This window comes from Dermochelys coriacea, chromosome 2 (genome assembly GCF_009764565.3).
Source record: "Dermochelys coriacea isolate rDerCor1 chromosome 2, rDerCor1.pri.v4, whole genome shotgun sequence".
Taxonomy (NCBI): domain Eukaryota; kingdom Metazoa; phylum Chordata; order Testudines; family Dermochelyidae; genus Dermochelys; species Dermochelys coriacea.
The window spans coordinates 147936380-147963292 of NC_050069.1; the positions used below are offsets into that span (position 1 = coordinate 147936380).

The 26913-nt window shown below is 44.5% G+C and overlaps 1 protein-coding gene across 5 annotated transcripts in view; it reads left to right on the forward strand.

Moving 5' to 3' along the window:
- NFX1 (nuclear transcription factor, X-box binding 1) overlaps nucleotides 1–26913 on the forward strand; it is a 226272-nt gene that overhangs the window by 76257 nt on the left and 123102 nt on the right. For 3 of the 5 annotated variants that reach the window (XM_038392949.2, XM_043508486.1, XM_043508488.1), the window contains 4 exons: nucleotides 11219–11358; nucleotides 13982–14081; nucleotides 14185–14402; nucleotides 20629–20726. In XM_038392949.2, the coding sequence (XP_038248877.1) occupies nucleotides 11219–11358; nucleotides 13982–14081; nucleotides 14185–14402; nucleotides 20629–20726 (556 nt within the window). Of the gene's footprint in view, nucleotides 1–9400; nucleotides 9440–11218; nucleotides 11359–13981; nucleotides 14082–14184; nucleotides 14403–20628; nucleotides 20727–26913 lie in introns of all 5 variants that reach the window. The other 2 variants (XM_043508487.1, XM_043508490.1) reach the window with 1 other exon arrangement.

The window sequence follows — 26913 nt, forward strand, 5'->3', positions numbered from 1 at the left end:
TGGACTTGGGCTTCGGTCCTGGGCCCTGACAAGTCTAAGCCAGCCCAGGCAACCCCATTCAAACAGGGTCACTACCCACTTTGGGGTCCTGACCCACAGTTTGAGAACCACTGCTCTAAACCCTGTAAACAGTTTTTAAAATTCCAGTAGAGGCAAAAAATGTATTGCTATTTTAAAAAAATTCAATTAGTGCCATATTTTAACAAAATTGCATTACTAAGATCTTGTTATGACACTCAATGTGAGAAATAAAATGTGTACAAGAGTTTTTAGGTTTTTTTTTTTTTTAAAGTTTGTGTTTGCGAAGTAAGAATTAGATGTTAATATATACTCTGGCATTTCAGTCGTAAAAATCCTAATCAGAACCAAGATTTGGGCTTCTAGTTAGTTCATGACTGAAAGTCCTGTAGCTTTAGAACTCCAGAGCTGTTCAGCCACATCATCAGTGGACAGCATATATCTACAGAGCAAGTACAACAACTTCCTATTGCTTCTAACTTTTTCTACCACTAATGTTAGATGAATGCCTTTTCACAGCTGCTGCCACTGTGGAAAAGTGGATGTGTTGGCCAGACTTGCTTGATTCTTTCAGCCATACCTCTTGCAAACTTGATTTTTACTGTCGACTTTTCAAAGTCTCCAGTAACTCCAGTTGTAACAGTGTTTACTAATACAGATCCCTGAATCCCAGCCTCAGCTTCATCTCATGCAAACTGATGAATCTGTCACCTTACAACTCTGTCTGTATTGGTGACACAGACTTTTCATCTGTAGCTGGTCAAATCACTGTCCTGGCACAAAGCCTATCTCCTATGCTTCAAATATGCATGGCACTTTTTGCTCCAAATCTGATTACACCCTGATATATTTATAGAGTATAAACAGCAAGGTGGGAGAAGACGTGTTTAAGACAATGGCCAATTTGGTACAAGAAATAATGGGTATATACTGGTCATGAATAAATTTAGCTTGAAAATTAGAAGGTTACTAACCATCAGAGGAGTGTGATTCTCGAACAGCCTTTCAAAAGGAGTAGTGGGGGGGAAAGCACTTAACTGGTTTTAAGGAGGAGTTTGATAATCTCATTCATAAACTTACATGAAGGGGTTACCTCTGATCATGGGGGACTGGACTTGGTGACCCAGGAAGTCTCTTCTAGTCCTATGTTCCTGTGTGCAAAGCTACAAATTAGTTTTGAAAGTCTCACCAAATTGTCTTGTCAAATTGTCCCGCTTGAGACAGCTCTTATAATCATAGAATATTAGGGTTGGAAGAGACCTCAGGAGGTCCAATCCCCTACCCAAAGCAGGACCAACACCAACTAAATCATCCCACCCAAGGCTTTGTCAACCTGGGCCTTAAAAACCTGTAAGGATGGAGATTCCACCACCTCCCTAGGTAACCCATTCCAGTGCTTCACCACCCTCCTTGTGAAATAGTGTTTCTTCTTTGAGTGCTTGTTCACATGCATTTCGTGCACGAACGTTGGAAACTTTTCCCTTAGCGGCTCCCGGCGGGACCCCCTGAGTGGTGCCACTGCATCGTGCCCTGCCACCTGACCCCTGCCACCCAACCCCCTCCAGTTCCTTCTTACCGTCCGTGGCTGCGTTGGAACAACCTCTCTCTCTTGTATGAGAGCAGTCCGTTAGCCTTTCTCATAGATAGCTGTTATCAGTTAGTTAGCATACCTTTGTTGTGGACACTTACGTGATCAGGGGCTTGGAGGTGTCCAGCACCTGCCCCGGGCTGCGGGGCATGCCGCAGGCCCACGGGTTTAAGGCTTGTGCCACAAGCCTGTACCAGTTAGTGACTTCCATGGCTCGTGTCTACATTGCCTGAGGGAAGAACATCAATCTTGAGCGATGTAAGATTTGCAAGGCGTTCAAGCCAAGAACAAAGAAAGAAAGAAAGAAGGAAAGAAAGAGAGAGAGAGAGAGAGAGAGAGAGAGAGAGAGACTTTCGTTTGAAGCACTTATTGATGGAAGCCACATTGCAGCCACCAGGCCTGGAGTGCCTGACATCAGCTCCAGCTTCCTCGGTGCGTAGTGCCCCGGAGTCATTGGGAGACCCGGCACCGGCTAAATACCGAAAGCTTTCGGCCCCAGAGCTCCAGACTAGGCCCTGGCACCTCTCGTCCTCCCCTGTGTGGCCCATGGCCCAGCCAAAAGGAAGGTGTGAACGTTCCCCGGATAGGAGGCCGGCACCTTCTAAGGCTCTGAGCACCGATAAGAGTGGGAAGGCTGCTGTACCGGCACTGGCACTGGTAGCTGCAGCACCACAAGTCCCACTGAGCCCAGGCCTAGGTGAACTCAGTGCGGGCAATGGGCACGAGGACTTAATGGATCAGCCCTCCACTCCTGGCACCTTTGAGGTGGCAAAGGACCTCATTGAGCCGTCGGCGACGAGCTCCATCCTGTAAAGGGAGAATTTTCTGGCACCCATGCCACAGGTGCCGTCGAGGGGTAAGCCAGCAATGGTGTGCTGTTTGAGGACACCGTCCCGGCATCGCTCCCGGAGTTGGTCCCGGTCGAACTTGACGTCTGCGGACTCCCAGGTACCTGTGGCTCAAAGGAAGTCACAGTACCGGGAGTCGTTCGGCACGAGGAAGTAACGGAAGAGGCACAACGCTCTCTGGCACTTATTAGAGACTGGCATCGGGAGAAGTCGAGACGGCCCTTGCTGGAGGACTCACGCAGATGCCGATTCTGGTCCCGAGAACGCCAGCGCTGATCCCGGTCCCTGGGATATCAGTATCGGTCTTGCTCCCATTTCGTTAGGAGCCACTCGTCGACCTCCCGCAGGCACAGATTGTTGGCACCGCCATGGCCTTCGCGGTTGGTGTTGCCGCAGTCCGGCGCCGACTCCAGCCGTTACAATAACTCGCACTGTGCTCTGGACAGCAAGGACCCTCAGACGGGGTGGCACTCCCAATGGGGGCCGCCAGGTCATTGGCCCTTCTGGACTCCTTGGGCCTATCAACAGCGCCAAGGGGCCCCATCCAGGGCGAGCTACTCGGTGCAGTGGTCCCAATCCCTGCACCGATGTCTGACGGCGCTAGAAGCTACAGTATCCAAGCCTCCAGCATTCCCCCAGGATAAACTGGAGAGACCAGCACCGAGTCTGGTGCCGCCCCGGTCTGAGCCAGAGGCCCCTCCCATGGAAGAAGGGGAGCAGGAAGACTAGCCAGAGGGGGTTGAGCAGCTGCTAACCTCCTTGTCATGCTTGGATGAGGCGGTGGCAGAAACAGCAGTGTCCGGCCCTCCACCATAGACCACAGAGCCCACCAGGAGCTACTGCGTAGGGTCACCCAGAACTTGGGGTTGCAGGCCGAGGAGACTGTTGAGCAGGAGGACCCCATGATGGACATTTTGATCCCCAAAGGTCCATCTAGAATAGCGCTTCTGCTCATTAAGACCATCCAATTGAATTATAAGACTGTATGGCAGACCCCGGCCTCCAGCTCTCCAATGGCTAAAGGAGTGGAGCGCAAATACTTTGCCCCGTCAAAGGGCTATGAATTCTTGTTCTGCCACCCAAGTCCATGCTCCCTGGTGGTCTCCGCGGTGAACGAAAGGGAGCTCCATGGACAACAAGCCCCGGCACCTAAGGCCAAGGAGGCAAAACACCTGGACCTTTTTGGCAGAAAGGTATACTCGTCAGGGGCCTTCAGTTGAGGATTTCTAACCAGCAGGTCATCCTCAACAGGTATAATTTTAACTTCTGGGCGGCGGTGGGGAAGTTTAAGGACAACCTCCTGCAAGGTTCTCAATAGGAGTTTACGGCCCTGGTGGACGAGGGAAAGACAGTAGCTAAGACCTCTCTCCAGGCATCCCTGGATTCAGCAGACGCGGCGGCCAGAACAATCACGTCGGGGGTGTTCATGAGGCGCTCGGCGTGGCTGCAGGTGTCAGGCCTGCCGTCTGAGGTCCAGAGTACGCTTCAGGATCTCTCCTTTGAAGGGTCCGGGCTCTTTTTGGACCAGACAGATGCGAGGCTGCATAGCCTCAAGGACTCGAGGGCTACACTTAAGTTGCTGGGTATGCACACCCCGGTGACGCAGAGGAAGCCCTTTAAGCCGCAGCCTCCCCCTCAGCGCCAGTACCAGCCTCGTCATAGGCATGAACCTTACTGTAGGCGAGGCAGGGATAACAGGCAATGGCACAATAATGCACCGGGTCAGAACCAAGGTCAGCACAAATCCCAGCTAGGCAGTAAGCCAGGCTTTTGAAGGTGCGCTCAAGGACAGTGTACCAAACCAGTCACCAGATCTGTCCCCTTGTTTCGTGAATCACCTGTCCCGTTTCTCCTATGCGTGATGCAGCATTACGTCGGACCGTTAGGTCTTACACACAGTACGGAACGGGTACTTGCTGCAATTCTCTTCCCTCCCACCCCCTTTCCCCGTCCCTCTTCAGGGACCCCTCTCACGAGCATCTTCTAGAGAAGGAGGTTCACTTGCTGCTAGAGGCAGGGGTGGTAGAGGTGGTGCCGTACAACCTACGGGGGAAGGGTTTCTACTCCTGGTACTTCCTCATTCCCAAGACCAAAGGGGGCCTTCATCCCATTTTAGACCTGCGCAGGCTCAACAAGTTCCTGGTCAAGGACAGGTTCCGCATGGTCTCTCTGTGCACCATCATCCCTTCCCTGGATCTGGGAGGCTGTTATGCTGCCCTCAACATGAAGGACGCGTACTTTCACATTGCCATCCACCCAGCACATCAGCGGTTCCTGTGCTTCACCGTGGGCCAAGAACATTACTAGTTTGCGGTTTTCCTGTTTGGTCTAGCTGTGGCCCCACAGGTGTTCACGAAATGCATGGTGGTGGTGGCAGCCTTCTTACGGAGGCAGAAGGTCCGGGTTTATCTGTACCTTGACGACTGGCTCCTGGCGAGATGATCCGAAGTGGAAGTGCGGGGCCAAGTGAAGGTGACCCTCAGATTGACCAGGAGCCCCAGCTCATGGAACAATGTCCCCAAGTCCACACTCATGCCAACTCAGAGAGTGGAATTCATAGGGGGCGGTCCTGGATGCGGTGCAAGCCAGGGCAAGCCTTCCAGTATCCCGATTTTGGACTATCCAGCAAGCGGTGGCCTCCCTGCACCAATTTCCAAAGACAATGACCAGGTGCTGCCTGCGGCTGCTGGCCACATGGCAGCATGCACGCATGTAGTCAGGCATGCCAGACTTAGACTCAGGACTCTGCAGGCGTCCAGTCCACTACCTGGACTTGGTAGTGACAGCCCCAAGGGATGTGCTGGACTCCCTGCTGTGGTGGCAGTCCTAGCCTGTGGTTTGCGAAGGCATCCCCTTTGCGCCCTACAACCGGACCTGATTCTGGTGACGGACATGTCAGACAACGGATGAGGGGCTTGCCTGGGGGTCCCCAGGACTCAGGGCTTGTGGTCCGGAGCAGAGCGGTCGCTCCATATCATTGTGAAGAAGCTCAGGGCGGTTGGTCTAGCCTGCCAGACCTTTCACACCACTCTGAGTGGTCACAGTGTGACAGTCAACACTACTACCATGTTTTATATAAACAAGCAGGGCGGGGCCCATTCCTCACTGCTCTGTTGCGAGGCTCTCCTCCTCTGGGTCTTTTGTATAGTCCATGCCATTCACCTCGAGACGTTGTATCTTTCGGGGGTGCGGAACGAGCTGGCGGACTCCCTCAGTAGGTCATATCACATGCACGAGTGGACGCTCAGAGCGGATGTCATGCTTTCTCTCTTCCACAGGTGAGGGTTTCCCCGGGTAGACCTGTTTTGCCACCAGGGCCAACGCCCAGTGCCTGCGGTTCTGCTCGTTCCAGGGCCACAGCTCAGGCTCAGTCGCAGACGCTTTTGCAATCCCGTGGGGAGGGGGCTTGATGTATGCCTTCTGCCCGCTCCCCTTGGTACACAAGGTCCTACTCAAGGTTCGCAGGGACAGGGTGGCAGTGGTCCTCATCTCCCTGGCGTGGCTCTGCCAGCACTGGTACATAACACTCCTAGAGCTGTTGGCGGAGGCCCTGGTAGTCCTGCCCCTACACCGGGACCTCATCACGCAGGACGGCGAGTGGCTTCTCCACCCCGACCTGCAATCACTACACCTGACTGCATGGAAGTTCTGTGGCTAAAAGCCTTGGAGAGCCAGTGCTCCCTTCCTGTGCAGCAGATTCTGCTTGGCTGTAGGAAGCCCTCTACCAGGGCTTCCTCTGTGGCCAAGTGGAAAAGGTTCTCATGTTGGTGTGAGCCCCGACAGGTGCCAGGCCCCAGTGCAAGCCATCCTCGAGTACCTCCTGTACCTCAAGCAGCAGGGGCTGGCCCTGTCCTCACTCAGAGTGCACCTGGCAACCATCTCTGCCTTTCATCTGGGGTTTTCGGGGGGCTTGGTGTTTTCCCACTTAGTGATGGTATGGTTCATTGAAGGATTGGAGAGGATGTTTCCGTACTTACGCCCCCCCAGTCCCTCCTTGGAACCTTAACTTGGTTCTCTCTAAGTTCATGGGACCCCCATTCAAGCCCCTCGCTACCTGCTCCCTCCTCCACCTTTCCTGGAAGCATTTCTGTGGCCATTACCTCGGCCAGAAGAGAGTCTGAGCTGAAGGCTCTCACCTCTGAGCCACCGTATACAGTGTTTCACAAGGATAAGGTGCAGCTCTGACCACACCCCAAGTTCCTCCCTAAGGTGGTCTCGTCTTGGCCCAAATGGAATTGCATTTGTCTGCCGTTTTTTTTCCAAACCCCCATACAGACCCGAGCCACCGCAGCCTACACACCCTGGATGTCCATCGAGCACTGGCATTCTATTTGGAGTGCACCAAGCCCTTTCATAAATCCACGTAGCTGTTTGTGGCCGTAGCCAAGAGGATGAAAGGCCTCCTGGAGTCGGTGCAGCAGATCTTGTCTTGGATTACAAGCTGCATCTGGGCGTGCTATGAGCTCGCAGGTGTTCCAGCCCTGGCAGTCACAGCCCACGCTACCAGGGCGCAAGCGACTTCCACGGCTTTCCTGGCATAGGTTCCAATCCAGGAGATCTGCAGAGCAGTCACCTGGTCCTTGGTGCACACCTTCACGACCCACTACACAGTCAACCAGCAGGCCAGAGAGGACGCAGCAGTTGGCAGAGCAGTCCTCCAATCAGTTGTTCCGTGACTCCTACCCTCCTCCAGAGGTAAGCTTATGATTCACCTAATGTGGAATGGACGTGAACAAACATTTGAAGAAGAAAAAACGGTTACTTACCTTCTCGTAACTGTTCTTCGAGCTGTTGGTCACGTCCATTCCACCATCCACCCTCCTACCCCTCTGTTGGAATCGCCGGCAAGAAGGAACCAGAGGGGGTCAGGAAGCAGGGGTATATATGCACAGTGCAGTGGCACCACTCAGGGGCCCCGACGGGAGCCGCTAAGGGAAAACATTTCCGACGCTCGTGCACGCAATACATGCACACCTAATGTGGAATGGATGTGAAAAACACAGCTCGAAGAACAACAGTTATGAGAAGGTAAGTAATCGTTTTTTCCTAGTATCCAACTTAGACCTCCCCCCCTGCAACTTGAGATCATTGCTTCTTGTTCTGCCATCTGCCACCACTGAGAACAGCCTAGCTCCTTCCTCTTTGGAACCCCCGTTCAGGTAATTGAAGGCTGCTATCAAATCCCTCCTCACTCTTCTTTTCTGCAGACTAAATAACTCCAGTTCCCTTAGCCTCTCCTCATAAGTCATGTGCCCCAGCCCACTAATCATTTTTGTTGCCCTCCACTGGACTCTCTCCAATTTGTCCACATCCCTTCTGTAGTAGGGGAACCAAAACTGGACACACTACTCCAGGTGTGGCCTCACCAGTGCCGAATAGAGGGAAATAATCACTTCCCTTGATTTGTTGGCAATGCTCCTACTAATAGATCCCATCATGCCATTGGCCTTGGCAATAAGGGCATGCTGCTGACTCATATCCAGCTTCTTGTCCACTGTAATCCCCAGGTCCTTTTCTGCAGAACTGCTGCTTAGCCAGTTGGTCCCCCAGCATGTAGCGGTGCATGGGATTCTTCGTTCCTAAGTGCAGAAGTCTGCACTTGTCCTTGTTGAACCTCATCAGATTTCTTTTGGGCCCAATCCTCCAATTTCTAGGAATGTTCTAGAATACTGCAGAATTTATTGGGTGGGAAACCGCAGGAAATCCACTTCCTTCTCACAAAATGCTATTGAACCTACTCTACAGGATGAAATGTGGATTTCATTTATTCCAGTTTGGTACTAAAGGTCAGGAAGGATATGGTCAGTCCTGGATTTCATGATACCAGATCACTTTTTTTTTTGCACTATTTATGTCAGCATATAAAGTCATGTAAAGTTTACCATTCTCAGACTGTCATCTCAGCATCCAGAACACGGAGTGCATATGCAAACATGATTTAAAAGTGGTTATTTTTGAGATGGAAGAAAAGATTAAAAACGGCTACCATTCCGCGGATACAGTTATAGTCATGGTTTGAGGTCAGCTTGTTAGCAGGCTAACCTGGTGTGTAATTCACTTACATTTGCTATAGCAACATTAATTTCACTGGGAAGTTATAAACAGTATTGGAAATACTGTTTTACACTCAGAATTCCAGATCCATTTCATATGTTGTTCTGACATTCTGTACTCTTTCAGTATTCAAGTTGTCCAGCCTGCAACTTGCTCCTGTGGTACTATACCTAGCCATTTAAAAAAAAAAATTTGTCAGGGTCCCCCTCCCCCCCCAACTCTGAACTCTGGGGTACATGAAAGACCCCTTAAGCTTATATTTTACCAGTTTAGGTACAAACTTCTCTAAGGCACTAATTCCTTAGACTGATATTGCTGCCACCACCAAGTGATTTACACAAAATATTTAGAGAAGGGTCACTTGGAATCCCTATCCCCCCAAACCCCTTCACCCCCTTTCCTGGGGAGGCTTGAGAATAACCTACCAACCAGTTGCCTTAGCAATGTGAGCACAGACCAGACCCTTTGTCTTCAGGACACTGAAATCAATCAGGTTCTTAAAAGAAGGACTTTATTGATAAAGAAAAACATAAAAGAATCACACCTGCAAAATCAGGATGGAAGGTAGTTTTACAGGATAATAAAAAGATTTAAAACACAGAAGATTCCCCTCTGGACTCAGCTTCACAGTTACAAAAACAGGAATGAAATTACTTCTGTAGGACAGGAAAATTCACAAGCCAAAATAAAAAATAACCTAACTTGCCCTACTCACAGTTTCTGTGGTTTTAGATGGATTATTCCACGTGTATTTTCAGAAGCTATTGTACCTGCTTGGCTTCTCCCTCTGTCCGGAGAGGGAACAACCTACACAACAACAACGAAATCCTTCCCCCACAGATTTGAAAGTGTCTTTTTTTTTTTTTTTTCCCTCATTGGTCCTTCTGGTTAGGTGCCAACTAGGTTATTTGAACTGCTTAACACTTTACAGGTAAGGGAATCCAGTACAGCTGCCAAGGATACATAAAGGTTGCTACCCTTTCCCCTATATTCATGACAAGATTATACACATGACCATTCATCTGGACATTGGACATGGATAAAAGATGACTGTAAGAGTAAAAAGAAAAGGAGTACTTGTGGCACCTTAGAGACTAACAAATTTATTAGAGCATAAGCTTTCGTGAGCTACAGCTCACTGCATCCGATGAAGTGAGCTGTAGCTCACGAAAGCTTATGCTCTAATAAATTTGTTAGTCTCTAAGGTGCCACAAGTACTCCTTTTCTTTTTGCGAATACAGACTAACACGGCTGCTACTCTGAAACCTGTAAGAGTAAAGTCAGTTACCAAATTGTGCAAAATCAGTGCATCTAGAATTCTGTAATCAGTGGATTTTACAACGAGGACACTATAATATTAGCATTACTAACCTTTGCATATATCCCAGACAAAAAGTTAAATCTTAGAGAATGTATCTAATTTAAGAGTTTAAAAAAAAATTACAGAGATTGCCTGATTGTGTATTAATTATATTGACTACTTAAGAATTTCTGATTAACGCTCTGAAGTTTGATAGGTTCTTGTTCCAAGATCAGGCCTAGTATTAAAATTACTGTTCAGTTGGGAACCCTGATGTGCACAATTTCAACATTCACCCGCAGGAAAACCCTTCTGGGTTTGTAATAGCTTGATTAGTACAGTTCACAAAGTCACCAACACGCTGACCCAGAAAAGTTGATGGAATGTACATCTGAGCATCCATAGACTTACACTATCCCTTGCAGAACAACCTGCAGTGTTAGTCATTATATTCCTCATTACCATCACCAGTGGCCGTAATCGTGGCACCTCCCAAGGGCTACATCTCTCCCTCTCTAAGCCCATAGACCGGTATACAACTTTTATAATATGCTATGCTGACACCACTGTGCCTAATGCATATTCAGTAAGGGTTTCTCTACTCTTCCTTATTTGTATTTCCTCATTTTAATAATGTGGGGTGTTCTTACTCCATAGGTTACTATATTAATTGTTTAGCTTATTGCCATATTCGTTAAGTCATTGTCAAGGCAAACTTGCAGTTAAGCATTTGCCAAAATTTAATCCTAAAATATCCAAACCTAGTATCAGTTCAATGTTCTTGCAGTTACCTGGTATCGTTTTGTACGAACTTCCCCTGTAAAGACACCTTTCCCAGTTCACTCTAAACTCAGAGTAACTGTCTGGTAAGTTGCTCTTCCTAAGGCCATGGACCTCACAGCCTTTTGCTAACTGCTCAAGCTAATGTGTTACAGGATGTAGACCTGTAGGCTCATTGTTTTACTCCTTAACTTATGCCTGTGCTTTACTTAGCAAATACTTAAGCTACACAGGGATTTTGTAACTATCCAAAAACCATGCATTATAAACTCAGCAAATTCAGAGTTAAGGCCACACTTAAAAGAAATTCAAATATCTTAAGGTAATAAATGTACTGTTTTCCACCAGAATATCAAATCAAGTGCAAAATCATATTCTGCATTTTAAATACTACACTACACCCAGTTAGTGTGATGTCAAACACTTTTCTCTATATTGAGATGTAAGAAGAGTCTAAGGCCGCAGCATTATTCCTGAACAGAATTATGTATCTGTCATTAACAAATAGAACTTGTTTACTTTGAATGTTGCAGCATATATTGTAAAGGGGTTATTTGAATATATAAATGTGAAATCCTTAAATCCAGCTAAAAGATGCTATACTAACTACAGTATCATATTTATCTACAGTCATTCAGTTCGCTGCGGCCAATCCACCACAATTCATTGTTCTAATGTATGTGGGAATACTTTAAATTGTGGTAGGCATAACTGTGCCCAGGTGTGCCATGTGGGAAAATGTCATCCTTGTCAGCTTACAGTACAGCAAGGTAGGTATCAGACATGTGGAAATGTACTTAGATTTGTATGTTCAGTAGAGCTGTTTTTCAATTTCTTTAAGTTAGCTAACTGCAAGTAAACAAATAAATTAGAGTATAATAGTGGGCAAAATAACAGGTAATCGTTAAGGCCAAGATTTAAAAAAAAGACTGCTGTAGTTGCATTTAATTTAAAACAGGTCACTAGCTCTTATTCTTAATATATGCAAGTACATCTTAAACCTTTTTATTTAGTGATTATTTCCTGAACACTGAAACAACTTAAAATTCATTCTAATATTCCCCAGGAGCATATGTCAGGTTTGTCCTTTTGCTGATGCAGCTATATAAAGAATTTATTTATTCCAGTAAAACCCAGAATTAGGTACTTTACCTGCTGGGTTTTAATCTAAAATTTGGATAGTGCATAAAGTCTCTTCCAGTATAGTAGGAGTGGTGACTGCCATAGCTTTGTAACCATTCAGAGGTTTATAGCATCTTGAATTTCACCTTTTGGGATTAAATTTTTCAGGCTCAATCTTTTCCTGAAGTTAAATATTTTGGGGAAAGTTTAAGCAAAAAATGATTCAGCCACTTTTGAGAGTGGAAAAACAAAATTAAAAAACAAAACAAAAACACTGGAATATTATTTTGATTACTTTCAACAGTAAAAATGGTGGAAGTTGAATTATAGTATAGAAATAGCTTACATTAAAGAGAAATGCCTTTGTTCCACTGAAATTTGGTTTTGTGTTGCTTAAGTTATGAGCCTTTTTAAAATCACAATCTTGAATATATGCAGTACATTTTAAAGACTGGTTTTCCACTAAATTTGTAAAATGCACAGCTAAGGAAGGCAATTAGCACATGCACAGACTAGTTTTCTGTACAGCAAAAAGTGTACTGATGGTACCAAAAGGTGGAAGTGGAGCTGCTTTCATTCTCTTTGATATTGGCAGTAGGGAACTTTGCTTCAGTGCATCTTCAGAGCTCTACAGCTGGGGAAATTCAGCCAGCCTGCCTTCTCCTGTTGTGAACCTCCAAAAGTATGTGGACAAGAGTGTAGCAGATAGAGCAGCCAGTTGAGTGGCCAATAGTCAGTCTCCATTCTGCCCCTGCTTACATCATGGCAGCTCCTGTTCGTACTTAATATTGCAGTGAAGAAGAAGGTGTGATGCTGAGTTTGGCCAGTTTTTCTTGCTGGCCCAAATTTTAGGGATAAGCACAAATGAACAAGTGGAAGGAGACAAAGGAAGACAGCTTCCCCTGAAGATGTGGAAGTAAAAAGGTTTTTAAATGGTACATGCATCCAACTTTTTAGGGAAAATTATCTATTTGCTTAAAAGTTAGATCTTCTTTTCCCCAAGTGTATACTAATCCCCCACTGACAAGCATTTTAACTCATGGGACAGGAGTTTTCTTTTTATAAATCTCAGCTCCAGTCAATATTTATGCACTGTTCTCTAACCCATTTTGTTGTTACCTGTTTAGCTTTGTCATACAAGTTTTTTCTGTATTGTCGTTGCTTAAGTGTCCTTACTTCATTATATTGGAACCTAAAAGACATCTTCACTTTTGTTAAAGTCAAGCACAGCCTGCCTGAAGACTATCCCCTTGACAATTTTAATGTCCTATGGGAGATTGAGTGGTTCCAAAAAAGTCAACAGAATTTTTTGTAATGGACAGTGGCATCCTAATTATAGGGGTTGGTGCTGTGCCTCTTTTAATGAATATTGTAAAGGATTTGCTATCATGGCAAGTTCTATAAATTAGTAATTCTATAAATTATATGTATGATGAATTTAGCGAACACCTTTCCATCTAAAGGCTGAATACATGCTTATTTTTTATCAGTGAGTTTACTTCCAAATTGAGAAAAGTCTTGCTTCAGATAGGCACTTAATTTTAATTTTTTAACTTTAAAAAAAATGCATCTGCAAGGGTTCTATAAATCAAAACAGGTGATATACCACTGTTACAGGATATTTTAAATACTAATTTACTCTTGAATAGGAAAATATTACTTATGTGTGACCCCTAGGACTTTTTTAATCAGTAGTTTTGAAAAGTAACAGAAAACTTGTATAAAAGCACATTTAAAGTAGCATACTTAAATAAGCACCCACACTTTTCAAATGGCTAAAAGTATTTTACCTCTGGTCTGATAGCCCATGTGGCTCTTATGATGTCCAAATGTCTAGTACAGTATAATATTGGTACATTTCTTTGTGATATTTACAAAGAAAATGCTTGCATTTCTTTTTTATGTAAATTTTTTGAAGTTTAGTTTAAGATAAAAGTTCTCATTCAAGATTAATTTGCATTATTTTTTGATTAAGCCCTCTTTTGCAAGTAGTTTGTCCTTTTTATTGCTACTCATTTTTTATTAGCAAAAGACACTAATAAAAAATATAGAAACTCAGCCTGTATACAGCTACAGAAATGTACACAGCTAAGTCAAGTCTAAATAGAACAACTAAAGTACACTTTTAAAGGTTGTTTTAATACATTTTCAATTTTTATGTTCAGTTTTTCAAATTTAGTATTGTCCTGCATATAGTGTGTTGAGTGTTCCTTGTTTGTGGTAATACTGTTTTTTTGGGTTTTTTTTTTCTTACTGTTTGTTCTCCCTTAGTCTGCTACTGTGGGAGTACCTTTCAAGATGTATTGTGTGGAACAAATGAAGAGTTTTCTGATGGATTTGGAAAGTTCTCCTGCCAGAAAGCATGTGACAAGTAAGGGCCTCTTTCTCCCCAATAACCTAAAGCAAAAATTACATTTTATTCAACACTTAGTGACTGTGATATCCTTATAATTCCTTGTATATTTCTTTTTTAGAAAATTAAAATGTGGAAGGCACAGCTGTATGCAGATATGCCATCCTGAGCCCTGCCAACTTTGTCCACGACTTCCCGAAGTAGTGCACTGCTGTCCTTGTGGGCAGACTCCTCTTAGCAGATTACTAAAACTAGGATGTATTGAGCGTAAACTGTGCACGGATCCCATCCCATCGTGTGGAAAAACATGTGGAAAACCTCTACCGTGTGGTAGCCATGGTAACTAGAACTTTCTGCTTTAAATGCTTACAAACGCATTCCATTATTAAAGGGGCAGGTAGTCCAGATTCATATTTCTTTAAAAAATAGATTCAGAATTAACAAAAATCCAGTATGAGTAGAAAGTGTTCATGACTGCGTGGTTGTAGTCAAGTTGAATTTATAAAAGCCTCCGTAGAATTTGCAACCCAAATCTTGAATAATTGTAATTGTACTTGAGAAATAGAAAGTCCGCTGTCTAGAAACAAATGAAACTGACCAGCTTTTTTAGCATTGCCTTTGTGGATCCCCACTGTAGGTGGTAAACATGTTGTGGGAGGCAAGTGCAGAAATTTCTAGAAAACAAGTGTCCAGTGGGACTGCATATGAACCCTGCCTGTGTCCCCATGTCCTTAGTTCCTCCAGATCTTTCTGGCCAGCCAGCTGAGTTCTACAGCATGTCATTTCCCTTCATGCTTTACAGAAAAGTTAACTATAAGCAAACATGTATATACAATAAAAATGAAACTTTTAAATGGCATTAGCTCTGGTGCTCTTGTGGGCCTGCCGATGAGGGCCTTGCACTTTTTGCCTCGCTGCTCCCAGGGATAGGGTCCAAGGTCCACTCTGAGATCACGTATTGAGCGTCCTCCTATTCACCATGGATCAGGTGTGGCAGCATCTACTACTTGAGTGACTCCTTGCTGATGGGTCCGTCCAGAGGTAAGTCCACTATATCCATATGGAATAAATCTATCTTAGATTTGTTGAGCTACATGGGCGCAGTTGCCCATATTGCAGAAGACCCAAGGACAATTGTGTAGAAGAGGAGAGAGGAATGAAGCATTATATCAGCAAGATCTCCTTTGCCTAAGAGTCTTCTCACCAGCAATTCTCTCCTCCAGCCCTCTTTATCATCAGTGTAACGGGAAGATGAAGTTCTTCAAGTGATTGCTCATGTGTATTCCACAATAGGTGTGCGTGCTCATCACGTACACCGGTGCCAGAAGTTTTTCCCCTAGCAGTACCCATAGGGGGGAGTGCCCCAGCAACCCCTGGAGTGGTGCCTACATGGTACAGTATAAACTTCCGGCACCGGTACACATGGCGAGCATGCACACCTATTGTGGAATGGACATGACAACACATCTCGAAGAACACCAGTTACGCAAAAAGGTAACTGACTTAACGTTACTGACAACCTTATCTTTATTGCCAAACAGTTGTCAGTGTTGGCGCACACTTCCTCCCTGTTCTGTTCAAGGGTCTTTAAGAGTTTGTCTCCATTAGTCTCCCAATAAACCTTGAACTTTTGAAGGCCAACTTAAAATGACGTAGTATAACAGATCTGTGGAGAGTAAGTCATCAGCCTATTTGTCATTTTGAAGGCAGAAGCAGTCCTGCCAGTCTCTGGCAAGAAGGTGTATGGCCCAGCCCATAAAGATCCAACCATTTTTTCTTTATTATTCTGCCTGTACCTCTGCAGGCAGTTGCAGACCCACACTGGTGCTGAGGAGAAAACGAAAGGAAAAAAAATCTTTAAACTTCAGCTGCAGAATCATTAAAACTGTGCTGTCAGTTTTGCCCTCTTACACAGGGAAAGCCCTCCTTTGTGTTTGCCTGAGACTTCAGCAGCTTGACCCCGTGCTTATCTTTATGGAGCAGTATCTGATGGACAAGCCCAGGAAGAAGGCAGAATACACATTACAGACTCTTTGCAAGCAGCCAGTCTGAGCAGGGGACCCCTTGACCCCCTTACCACAGAAGTGGTCTCGGATGTCATTAGACTGGCAAAAAGCATGCTAAATAAACTGCAGTGTCTGGTATTCCTGCTCACCCTCATGGTGGGTAACACAAAGAAGATTGATTTATGAGTGGCATCAATTTCTCTGGTTTCAGAGTAGCAGCCGTGTTAGTCTGTATTCGCAAAAAGAAAAGGAGTACTTGTGGCACCTTAGAGACTAACAAATTTATTAGAGCATAAGCTTTCGTGAGCTACAGCTCACTTCATCGGATGCATTTGGTGGAAAAAACAGAGGAGAGATTTATATATACACACACAGAGAACATGAAACAATGGGTTTATCATACACACTGTAAGGAGAGTGATCACTTAAGATAAGCCATCAACAGCAGCAGGGGGGGAAAGGAGGAAAACCTTTCATGGTGACAAGCAAGGTAGGCTAATTCCAGCAGTTAACAAGAATATCAGAGGAACAGTGGGGGGTGGGGTGGGAGGGAGAAATACCATGGGGAAATAGTTTTACTTTGTGTAATGACTCATCCATTCCCAGTCTCTATTCAAGCCTAAGTTAATTGTATCCAGTTTGCAAATTAATTCCAATTCAGCAGTCTCTCGTTGGAGTCTGTTTTTGAAGCTTTTTTGTTGAAGTATAGCCACTCTTAGGTCTGTGATCGAGTGACCAGAGAGATTGAAGTGTTCTCCAACTGGTTTTTGAATGTTATAATTCTTGACGTCTGATTTGTGTCCATTCATTCTTTTACGTAGAGACTGTCCAGTTTGGCCAATGTACATGGCAGAGGGGCATTGCTGGCACATGATGGCATATATCACATTGGTAGATGCGCAGGTGAACGAGCCTCTGATAGTGTGGCTGATGTGATTAGGCCCTATGATGGTATCCCCTGAATAGATATGTGGACAGAGTTAGCAACGGGCTTTGTTGCAAGGATAGGTTCCTGGGTTAGTGGTTCTGTTGTTGTGTGGTGTGTGGTTGCTGGTGAGTATTTGCTTCAGGTTGGGGGGCTGTCTGCAAGCAAGGACTGGCCTGTCTCCTAAGATTTGTGAGAGTGATGGGTCGTCCTTCAGGATAGGTTGTAGATCCTTGATGATGCGTTGGAGAGGTTTTAGTTGGGGGCTGAAGGTGATGGCTAGTGGCGTTCTGTTGTTTTCTTTGTTGGGCCTGTCCTGTAGTAGGTGACTTCTGGGTACTCTTCTGGCTCTGTCAATCTGTTTCTTCACTTCAGCAGGTGGGTATTGTAGTTGTAGGAATGCATGATAGAGATCTTGTAGGTGTTTGTCTCTGTCTGAGGGGTTGGAGCAAATGCGGTTATATCACAAAAAAGCTTCAAAAACAGACTCCAACGAGAGACTGCTGAATTGGAATTAATTTGCAAACTGGATACAATTAACTTAGACTTGAATAGAGACTGGGAATGGATGAGTCATTACACAAAGTAAAACTATTTCCCCATGGTATTTCTCCCTCCCACCCCACCCCCCACTGTTCCTCTGATATTCTTGTTAACTGCTGGAATTAGCCTACCTTGCTTGTCACCATGACAGGTTTTCCTCCTTCCCCCCCCCCCTGCTGTTGGTGATGGCTTAAGTGATCACTCTCCTTACAGTGTGTATGATAAACCCATTGTTTCATGTTCTCTGTGTGTGTGTGTGTGTGTGTGTGTGTGTGTGTGTGTGTGTATATAAATCTCTCCTCTGTTTTTTCCACCAAATCCATCCCATGAAGTGAGCTGTAGCTCACGAAAGCTTATGCTCTAATAAATTTGTTAGTCTCTAAGGTGCCACAAGTACTTCTTTTATTTTATCAATTTCTCTGTATTCTTCAGTGGATTGATAGAGATTTTTTTTCTTTTGCAGTCACAAGTCCCTCTTGGACATGTTGCCTTAGACTCACTCCTTGATGCATTGTACAGAACAGTCTCCTCCTTTAATCCTCTCTATCTTGCCACATGGGTGGGGCAAAAGGCCTAAACTACCTAAGAAGAGCCAGAGCAATTTCAGCTCTGTGCAGTAGTGGCTTGGGGGAAGAGCGGTAGCATGCATCATAGGAGTGGTCATCAGGTCATAGTCTTACCTATTTAGAGTTCAAATTGAATGTCTAGTCTTTAGCTTACCCTTGGGGTAGAGGGTGCTTCAGTCTGTTAATAGGAGGATTAAGTTTAGAAATGTGAGCAACAAGGGTGATGTCATGGTGGGAGTCTGCTATAGACCACCGGACCAGAGGGATGAGGTGGACAAGGCTTTCTTCCAGCAACTCACGGAAGTAACTAGATCGCAGGCCCTGGTTCTCATGGGAGACTTCAATCACCCTGATATCTGCTGGGAGAGCAATACAGTGGTGCACAGACAATCCAGGAAGTTTTTGGAAAGTGTAGGGGACAATTTCCCGGTGCAAGTGCTGGAGGAACCAACTAGAGGCAGAGCTCTTCTTGACCTGCTGTTCACAAACCGGGAAGAATTAGTACGGGAAGCAAAGGTGGATGGGAACCTGGGAGGCAGTGACCATGAGATGGTCGAGTTCAGGATCCTGACACAAGGAAGAAAGGAGAGCAGCAGAATACGGACCCTAGACTTCAGAAAAGCAGACTGTGACTCCCTCAGGAATCTGATGGGCAGGATCCCCGGGAGAATAACATAAGGGGGAAAGGAGTCCAGGAGAGTTGACTGTATTTTCAAGAATCCTTATTGAGGTTACAGGGACAAACCTTCCCGATGTGTAGAAAGAATAGTAAATATAGCAGGCAACCAGCTTGGCTTAACAGTGAAATCCTTGCTGATCTTAAACACAAAAAAGAAGCTTCCAAGAACTGGACAAATGACCAGGGTGGAATATAAATATGTTGCTCAGGCATGGAGGAGTGAAATCAGGAAGGCCAAATCACACCTGGAGTTGCAGCTAGCAAGAGATGTTAAGAGTAACAAGAAGGGTTTCTTCAGGTATGTTAGCAACAAGAAGAAAGTCAAGGAAAGTTTGGGCCCTTTACTGAATGAGGGAGGCAAGCTGGTGACAGAGGATGTGGAAAAAAGCTAATGTACTCAATGCTTTTTTTGCTTCTGTCTTCACGAACAAGGTTAGCTCCCAGACTACTGCACTGGGCAGCACAACATTAGGAGGAGCTGACCAGCCCTCTGTGAAGAAAGAAGTTGTTCAGGACTATTTAGAAAAGCTGGACGAGCACAAGTCCATGGGGCCGGATGCGCTGCATCTGAGAGTACGAAAGGAGTTGGCGGATGTGATTGCAAAGCCATTGGCCATTATCTTTCAAAACTCATGGCAATCGGGGAAGGTCCCAGACAATTGGAAAAAGGCTAACGGATTGAGCCTCAGCTATATCAAAGACTTAAATTCAATCTGTGAACTTCTTGGGGCTGATGTTCTGTTGCAAACTGGGATTCACTATATCTTTTGATTCAGCTGAGAAATTTTGAAGTTTTTGCTTAAGCTATGAGGTGTATAAACAGTTATACTTGAAATCATTTCCATATTAGTCTTCTGACCATTTGGTTATCTTTTGCTGTGGATTTTATTTCAAACTGGCATGCTATTTATGGGTGGGATCATTTCCTTCCAGTGACTGACAGGTCTGGTTTGGTCTTCAAACTGCAAATTAGGCTGGAGTCGCACTGTAATGGATCTATGGACCTTATTATTTGGAGAGAGGAAATTTTCAGATAAACTCAGATACATTTTTGTGTCTGTTCAGTATTCTTCACATGAAGCAATGTGCTCTTTATAGCTGGGCAAACTTTCTTCTCCAGTAGATGCGTCTCTCTTAAGAGTGCCAAGTTCATGCACACAAGACACTATGTCTTTCATACAGTTTGGATCCATGCAGGCAATCATTTTGAAGAACCAACCAGATATGATGGGAAATGGCTAATTTTTGTTTTCCTTTTCCAAGCTAAATAACCTACAGAAGATCAGTATATATAGTGAAAAATGAATTAGTTTAATTTTTCTCAGTTTTAAAAAAAAAAGTCAGATTATACAAATAGGGAAATCTTGTTTTTTAAAATGGTTTTTAACATAGTGCTCCTCAATTGTTCATCTCATTAAATCACACCATATTAAATCACAAGATTCTATATATTTATATGAAAAGTGTTTAGCAAAGTGTCTATTTTTAATACTACTAGTATAAAAATTGTGGAACTGGAACTCTAGAGGCCATAGATTTACTAAAATGAACAAGCACAATTTTAGCCTTTTTAAAAAATATTTCAAAGCAATACACAACTTTAAGTTGCAAATCTTATAATGCACCTAATTCTTATTTTTTTTTTTTGACATAAAATCTGTAACATGTACATGAGAAATATTAAGGGAAGATGATTTGCAGGTAGTGTCTTGTGCCTGCAGCTCAGAATTCATGCAGAAGCTGCAATGTGACCACTGATGTTCATATGATATATAATATAAAGTACCAATATGTTAAATGAAAAGGTTTAATTTACAAATCATTCTTACATTTTCATTTTTGATAGATTTCATTCATACATGTGAAAGTCTTTGCCATGAAGGAGAATGTGGACCATGCTCTCGTACATCAAATATTTACTGTAGGTGTGCCTTCAAAACAAAGGTAAAACTTTAAACACTTATCTCTAGTAACAAGCTCTCTCAAAAATTATCTGGGGGAAGGAGGCCCTATACACTGTAGAAGCAAGTAGTACTGCCAGATTTGTAGAACCAGTAGGAAATAGCTAGCTCAACATGCGGGCCATTTACTTATATGTTTCATCAAGTTCAGGAGTGTGCTTTTCAGTTTATATGTACATGATTTTATTCATTAATTTAGCTGTGGAAAACCCATCTTCTCCCACAAAACTACTACAATTCAGTGAATGTTATTTCCACCAAAAGCATTGTTAGAAGTATGTCATGTGCATGGTGATTTGATGTGGAATTTTGGAGAGTGGTTTTCGCTGTGGAACGTTGCTAGTGCGGCCTTATTAATGCTGCTAGGGCTGCTATTCTTGGAGCTCTGATGTTAGCTGCACTAGAACAAAATGCAGCGTATTGATTCATTAGACCTTGGTCTTATTCCCAAAGAAAGGCCACATGCTCAGTTTGGTAGCAAAGGCACTCAACCAGGTTTGCTGTCAACAAAGTACAGTCCTAGTGCCCCATAGGAGCTCAGGTACACTAACATGTATATCCCTTACAAAGTACTAATTCAATCAACAGAACAGGATGCTATCTCCTAAACTAGTACAAAGATGCTGTGCATGACTTCTCCTTTCATATATTAATACAGACAAGTTACATATTACATTCCATATGCTTTTCATTATAATCCTGTATCTTGTACCTGCCAGTTCGAACAAAACATCTTCATCCATTTTCCTCTCCTTCCCACCTTACCTTATGAGGGGTCTGTGCGTCCATGAGTGTAGCATTTCCTAGAAATGTGTTTCTGCAGTTACTTGAGAACTCTGGGCATTTCTGTACCATCCTCTCAGGTCAGGAATGTGCTTTCTAATACCTAGCATGTTGCCATTCTGCCAAGGCCTGGCATATGCTGGTTCACAGCCTTTGGTTCACACTGTTAGTTATGCCTAGGGCTCCCGCAAGGCTTACGGGGGAGTCATTTGTTTAGCAGTCTCCATTTCTTCCTCACTATACATTTGTACAGTGATCCAGCAGATCGTCAGTTTGTATATGGCCAGTAACAGGGCAATTGTTTTTATTATTATTGTGTGGAACCAGATCTTTGAAGCAATTTGATAGTGTTGGAGCCTTAATGAATGTGACATTCATGTGTTCACAATAGTATCTTCAAACCATGTATATCTGATGATTCTGTTACTTTGCCGCCAAGGTCCAATATGGTCCCTGCAAACTTGCTTTCCTGATAAATGTTTGGGTGAAATGCCTAGGATTATCTCTTACTGCTGTGAGTTCCAGCATAGCATCTTTTAGCTTTTGCAGCTCCTCAGAGAACTCGAGATCCCGTCCTTGAAAAGTAAGAGTGGTAAATCACCAATGTGACTGAAGTCCATCATAAAATACCACGTCCTGAAAAAGGCATTTCTCATAGACAAGACAGTCCCAGTCATGGAATTAATCTTGGCCATAGTGGCAGCTGACTGGTCAAACATCTTGGCATCTGGATTGCTTCCCCTATATTTACAGAATGCGTTACAATTCCAGTCTGACTGCCTCTCTGTCACAAGAACCTGCTCTTCTTTGACTAGCGTCCCTGTGGGTGTTCCTCTTCAGGTGTACATGTGCCCATGGTTCTTCAATCGAAGATCTTCATTAACAATGTGTGTTTGGCCCACATGTCCTATACATCCTCATGCCACGCTATGAGGCTAAATAGGTCTGCTTGTGCAAACCGCCCTCAGTTCCTTCTCAGCCACCTCGGCTTGAGATGGAGTTTTAGCAAGTCCACCTCAAGTGTGTCTCAGAAAAGAATTTTTTTCTAGTTGCTAGTTTAGTTCTGTCTAGTTTGTTAGATTAGCTTAGGTTAGTATTTGGGAGGATTGTTTTTTGTTCTCCCCTCCTTCTGGGGAGGCTTGTCTTCCTCAGGAGGGGATGCCTGTCTAACCAGGGTTTAAAGGTTGCCTTGCTTGCCAGAAGCCCAACCTGATTAGCGGCAGCACTGCAAATGTGTTCACTGCCTAGAAGAGTCGCTCATCCCACGTAAGTATGGCTTTTGTCTAGTCCTTAATTTCAGGGTGAAGAAGAACCTGGAGATCAAGTTGAGGCTACTTACGATGGAGCATTCCCATTGCCCTGCTTCAGAGCCAGGTCAACAATCTCCGGACAGATCCAGCATCCCTTCAACCTCGACTCAGCACTCCCCCCAGAAAGGGAAAGAATCCAGAGGCCTTTTCAGAAGGTCTCTGGAAGAAGAGCTCTGACTCTCCTTGTAAACAGTATGCTCTGAAAAGTCCTTGGTCTCCCAGTAGGTCAACCACCTCAGAAAATTCAGCCTCTTGAACAGGTACTGTAGAGACAAGGGGCTCCTCTAGTTCCAGCGGGACTGGAAAACCCTGAAGCTCTTCTAAGAGCTAACACTGCTCCGAGCAAGTTCTGGTTCCATCTGGACATGATAGAGATAGCAAAGAGAGACATTCTTCCAGACTGATACAGTTGGACATAGCTCTACATTTGGTACCTCCCCTGATGGGCTCCTTGCTATGGTATAAGGCTAAACCTCCATCAGCACCCACCTCAGGGTGCTCTAATTCTTCGGTATTGTGCACTTCTAGAGAGAGGTGGACAGTTATATTGATTCACAACTCCCTGACGGACAGGTTAAGCAGATGCTTGTCTGCAGACCAGAAATGGGAGATCCACAACACATTTCTAACCAACATGTTTGCACAGTGGGGTACTCCGCTGAGACCTCTTTGCATCGCAGATGAACAAAAAGCTTCCCACGCATTGCTCCAGGGGAACCATAAACTGTGAATCCCAGGGCGATGCTCTCCTGCTGTCCTGGATGGGTGACCTTTCTTTCCTTCCCCCTACTACCTCAAGATGTACAGAAGATCTGTCACAAAAGAGCCACCATTATCCTCCTAGAACCCCACTGGTCCAGACTGTTTTGGTTCACGGAACTCCAAATGATGTCAGCACATTCACCTATCAGAATATGACTATTATAGGATCTCCTGGCTCAGGATGAGGGTAAGGGGGAGATCAAGCACCCTAACCTGGGCTCACTCCATCTCATGGCCTGGTACTTGGATGGGCATCAGAAATAAAACATTCATGCTTTGTCCTTGTTCAGGAAATCCTTATCCAAACTAGAAAGGATTCTACTAGAGCCTGCTACCTGGCTAAATGGCGGTACTTTTCAGCCTGGGTATGTCACCACCACCATGTGTATTCCAGTTATCCTAAACTATCTCCTCTGCTTAAAGACTTCAGATCTGGCTCTAAGTTTGCTGCGAGTACTCCTAGCATTGATTAGTGCCTTTCTCCTTCCGGTGAAGGTACGTTCTGTCTTTATGCACCTGGCTACTGTGTGATGTATGAAGGGCTTGATCAGAACCTTCCCACCAGTCATTAAACTTACCTCTCAATGGGACCTTAACCTTGTCCAGACAACACTCTCAGGTCTGCCCTTTGAACCTATGGAAACATTTATAACAATACCTACAGGAAAACTTCTCCCTCCTGGGGGTATTACAGCTCACTCCATGTGAGCAGAAGCTGCTTTCATGTCATCCTTATCGGACGTTCTGCTGCAGAGCAGCAACTTGGAGGTCTGTCCACACGTTCATGACATACTATGCTCTAACTCAAGCTGCAACTGTATACCAGCTTCCTTGTACTCTCTTCTAGTCTGAACATGGCTTGCTAGTCAACCATGTATGGAATACACACAAGGACAATCACTCGAAGAAGAAATAGAGGGTACTTATTGTAACTGGAGGTTCTGCAAGATGTGTTGTCCCTATCTGTATTCCCCTACCTGCCCTCCATCCCCTCTGCTTCGGATTCTGTAAAAAGAGGAACAGGAGAGGCACTGATCCATACTGCCTCTTATACCCTCAGTCGGGAGCACGAGAGAAACTGTTGCATATGTGAGAGTCAAGAAACACTGCTTTGAAGAATTTCTGGACTCGGGCGCGTGGCACACGTGTACCCACTTGTGGAATACAACAGATAGGGACCACACACTTTGAAAAATCTCCAGTTACAGTAAGTAACCTCCATTTACTCACCCTTTGCAGTAACTGTGGTTCTTCGAGCTGTGTCCCCCTGTTGATGATCTCTACCTACCCTCCTTCCCCCCTGCTTCAGAGTTTCCTCTATGGAACATTGTGGTAGAGAAGGAGTTGTGGGTGGTTTGCCTGCACAGACCTTTGTATCCTCTGTGTGGGGCACAAGAATGTATGGGACAGATGCACAGGCCAAGTGGATGCTAATGAAAATTTCCAATTGAAGTTGCATGGAGCACACACACACACACCTGAAGTGGAGTACCTATGGGGGGCACATCTCAAAAAAATAGTTTTTACTGCACTGGGTGAGTTATCTCTCCTTATGTGTGTCATCAGTTATTGGCTGTGTGTGTGTGTTCTCTCTGTGTGCTGCTCTTGCTCTGGCCAGATAGCCTGTCCAGCAGGCTCCAGTCGACCTGTCCAAGAAGACCACAGGCTCCATTCAGTAGTGAAGGAACTTGACCAGGTTTATTGTCCACGAAGCACTGTCCTAGAGTCCTGGCTCAATGGTTACAGGTATGCTAACACATGTATGCCCGTTACAATGAATTCAGCTCTGTCAATAGCGGGACTTTCCATTCCCCCCTCGGCTAAACAACAACACCCTGTCTGTGACCCCTCTTTTATACACTGATGCAAATAAATTACCTCTTACCTCTCTGACGTGGTTAGTTACCACCCTTTACATTGTACTTCTTGGTTTAATCAAAACATCTCTATCCATCATCCTATGATCCTGACCGTATCTTTAAGAGGGGTCAGTATGTCCCTGTACCATCTTCAGGGAGAGTGTTTACACCATAATCTTGTATTGGGGTTTTTTAGCACTACCCTTCTAGAATGTGCTTACATGACTACTTAGTGCCTAGGCGTGCTTGTGTTTTTGCAACGCCAGCCCTGTTCTTGCCAAGTTCATGTATTGGATGGTGAACCCGCAAGCCGGCATCTGCTTTGTAACAGGGCAGGGCTTGACTTTTGTTTGGGCCTTAGGTCTTACACCAGGCTCTTATATCAGGCCTCATGTCTTAGGCTCTCTCTTTCTACTACATTCCCCCACTTTTTGTCTTTTTATGGGGAGGATGTTTTAACGATCGTCGCAGAAAAGCATAATGCATGGACTGAAGATGTCGCAATGGACTAAACGCTGTTATATTGCCACCTTATTTTACCTTCTCCACGTTCCTGCCCCATCTGTTCCTTGGTCTGCACATTCCCTCGTATGACTGGTGGACAGATTTTAAGTTCCAGTTATGTCTTAGTCCCTTATGGTGGGCCTGGGAATGTTAGCTCAGGAACTTTGAGGAATGTAATTTTATGTTTGAGATTTGGGCACACTCCCATATATATAATATGGGTATATAAGTATAATATCACAGAATATCAGGGTTGGAAGGGACCTCAGGAGATCATCCTGCTCAAAGCAAGACCAATCCACAATTAAATCATCCAACCAATTTTTTCCCCATATCCCTAAATGGCTCCCTCAAGGATTGAACTCACAACCCTGGGTTTAGCAGGCCAATGCTCAAACCACTGAGCTATCCCTGCTCACCTCCACCCCCACCATGTGTGTACATGTGACACTGCCTCATATACGAGCATCACAATCCTTTTCTAATCTGCTGTTGTCATCTGGCCCTTTTACTTTGGTTCTGGAGATAGCAACACACTCATATTAGGGCAATTACAGTTACCATCTGTATTATCATTAGTAGTAGGATGTGTTTTGGAACACTGGGATAGGCATTATTTCAGGGTGTCCCACAGTGCTATGTATATAAGAAGTAAAACAGAAGTTTGGAGTAGAGACATCACAAATGAAGCCTTTATATATGTTTTTTTTGTAATTAGTTACTAACTACACAATACAGTCCGTCCATGTTATAGGTTACCCTTACTGCTGGTTGTCACCCTCTACTCCTGAGGGAATTCTGCACCAAAAAATTAAAAATGTCTGTGGACAATATTTTAAAATTCTGCATATTGTATTTGTCAAAATAACACAATATAATCACACCAGTTTCAATATTTTGGTAATTTTATTTCAAAATACTTGTCAGCAATTATGTCTATAACAATACAGAC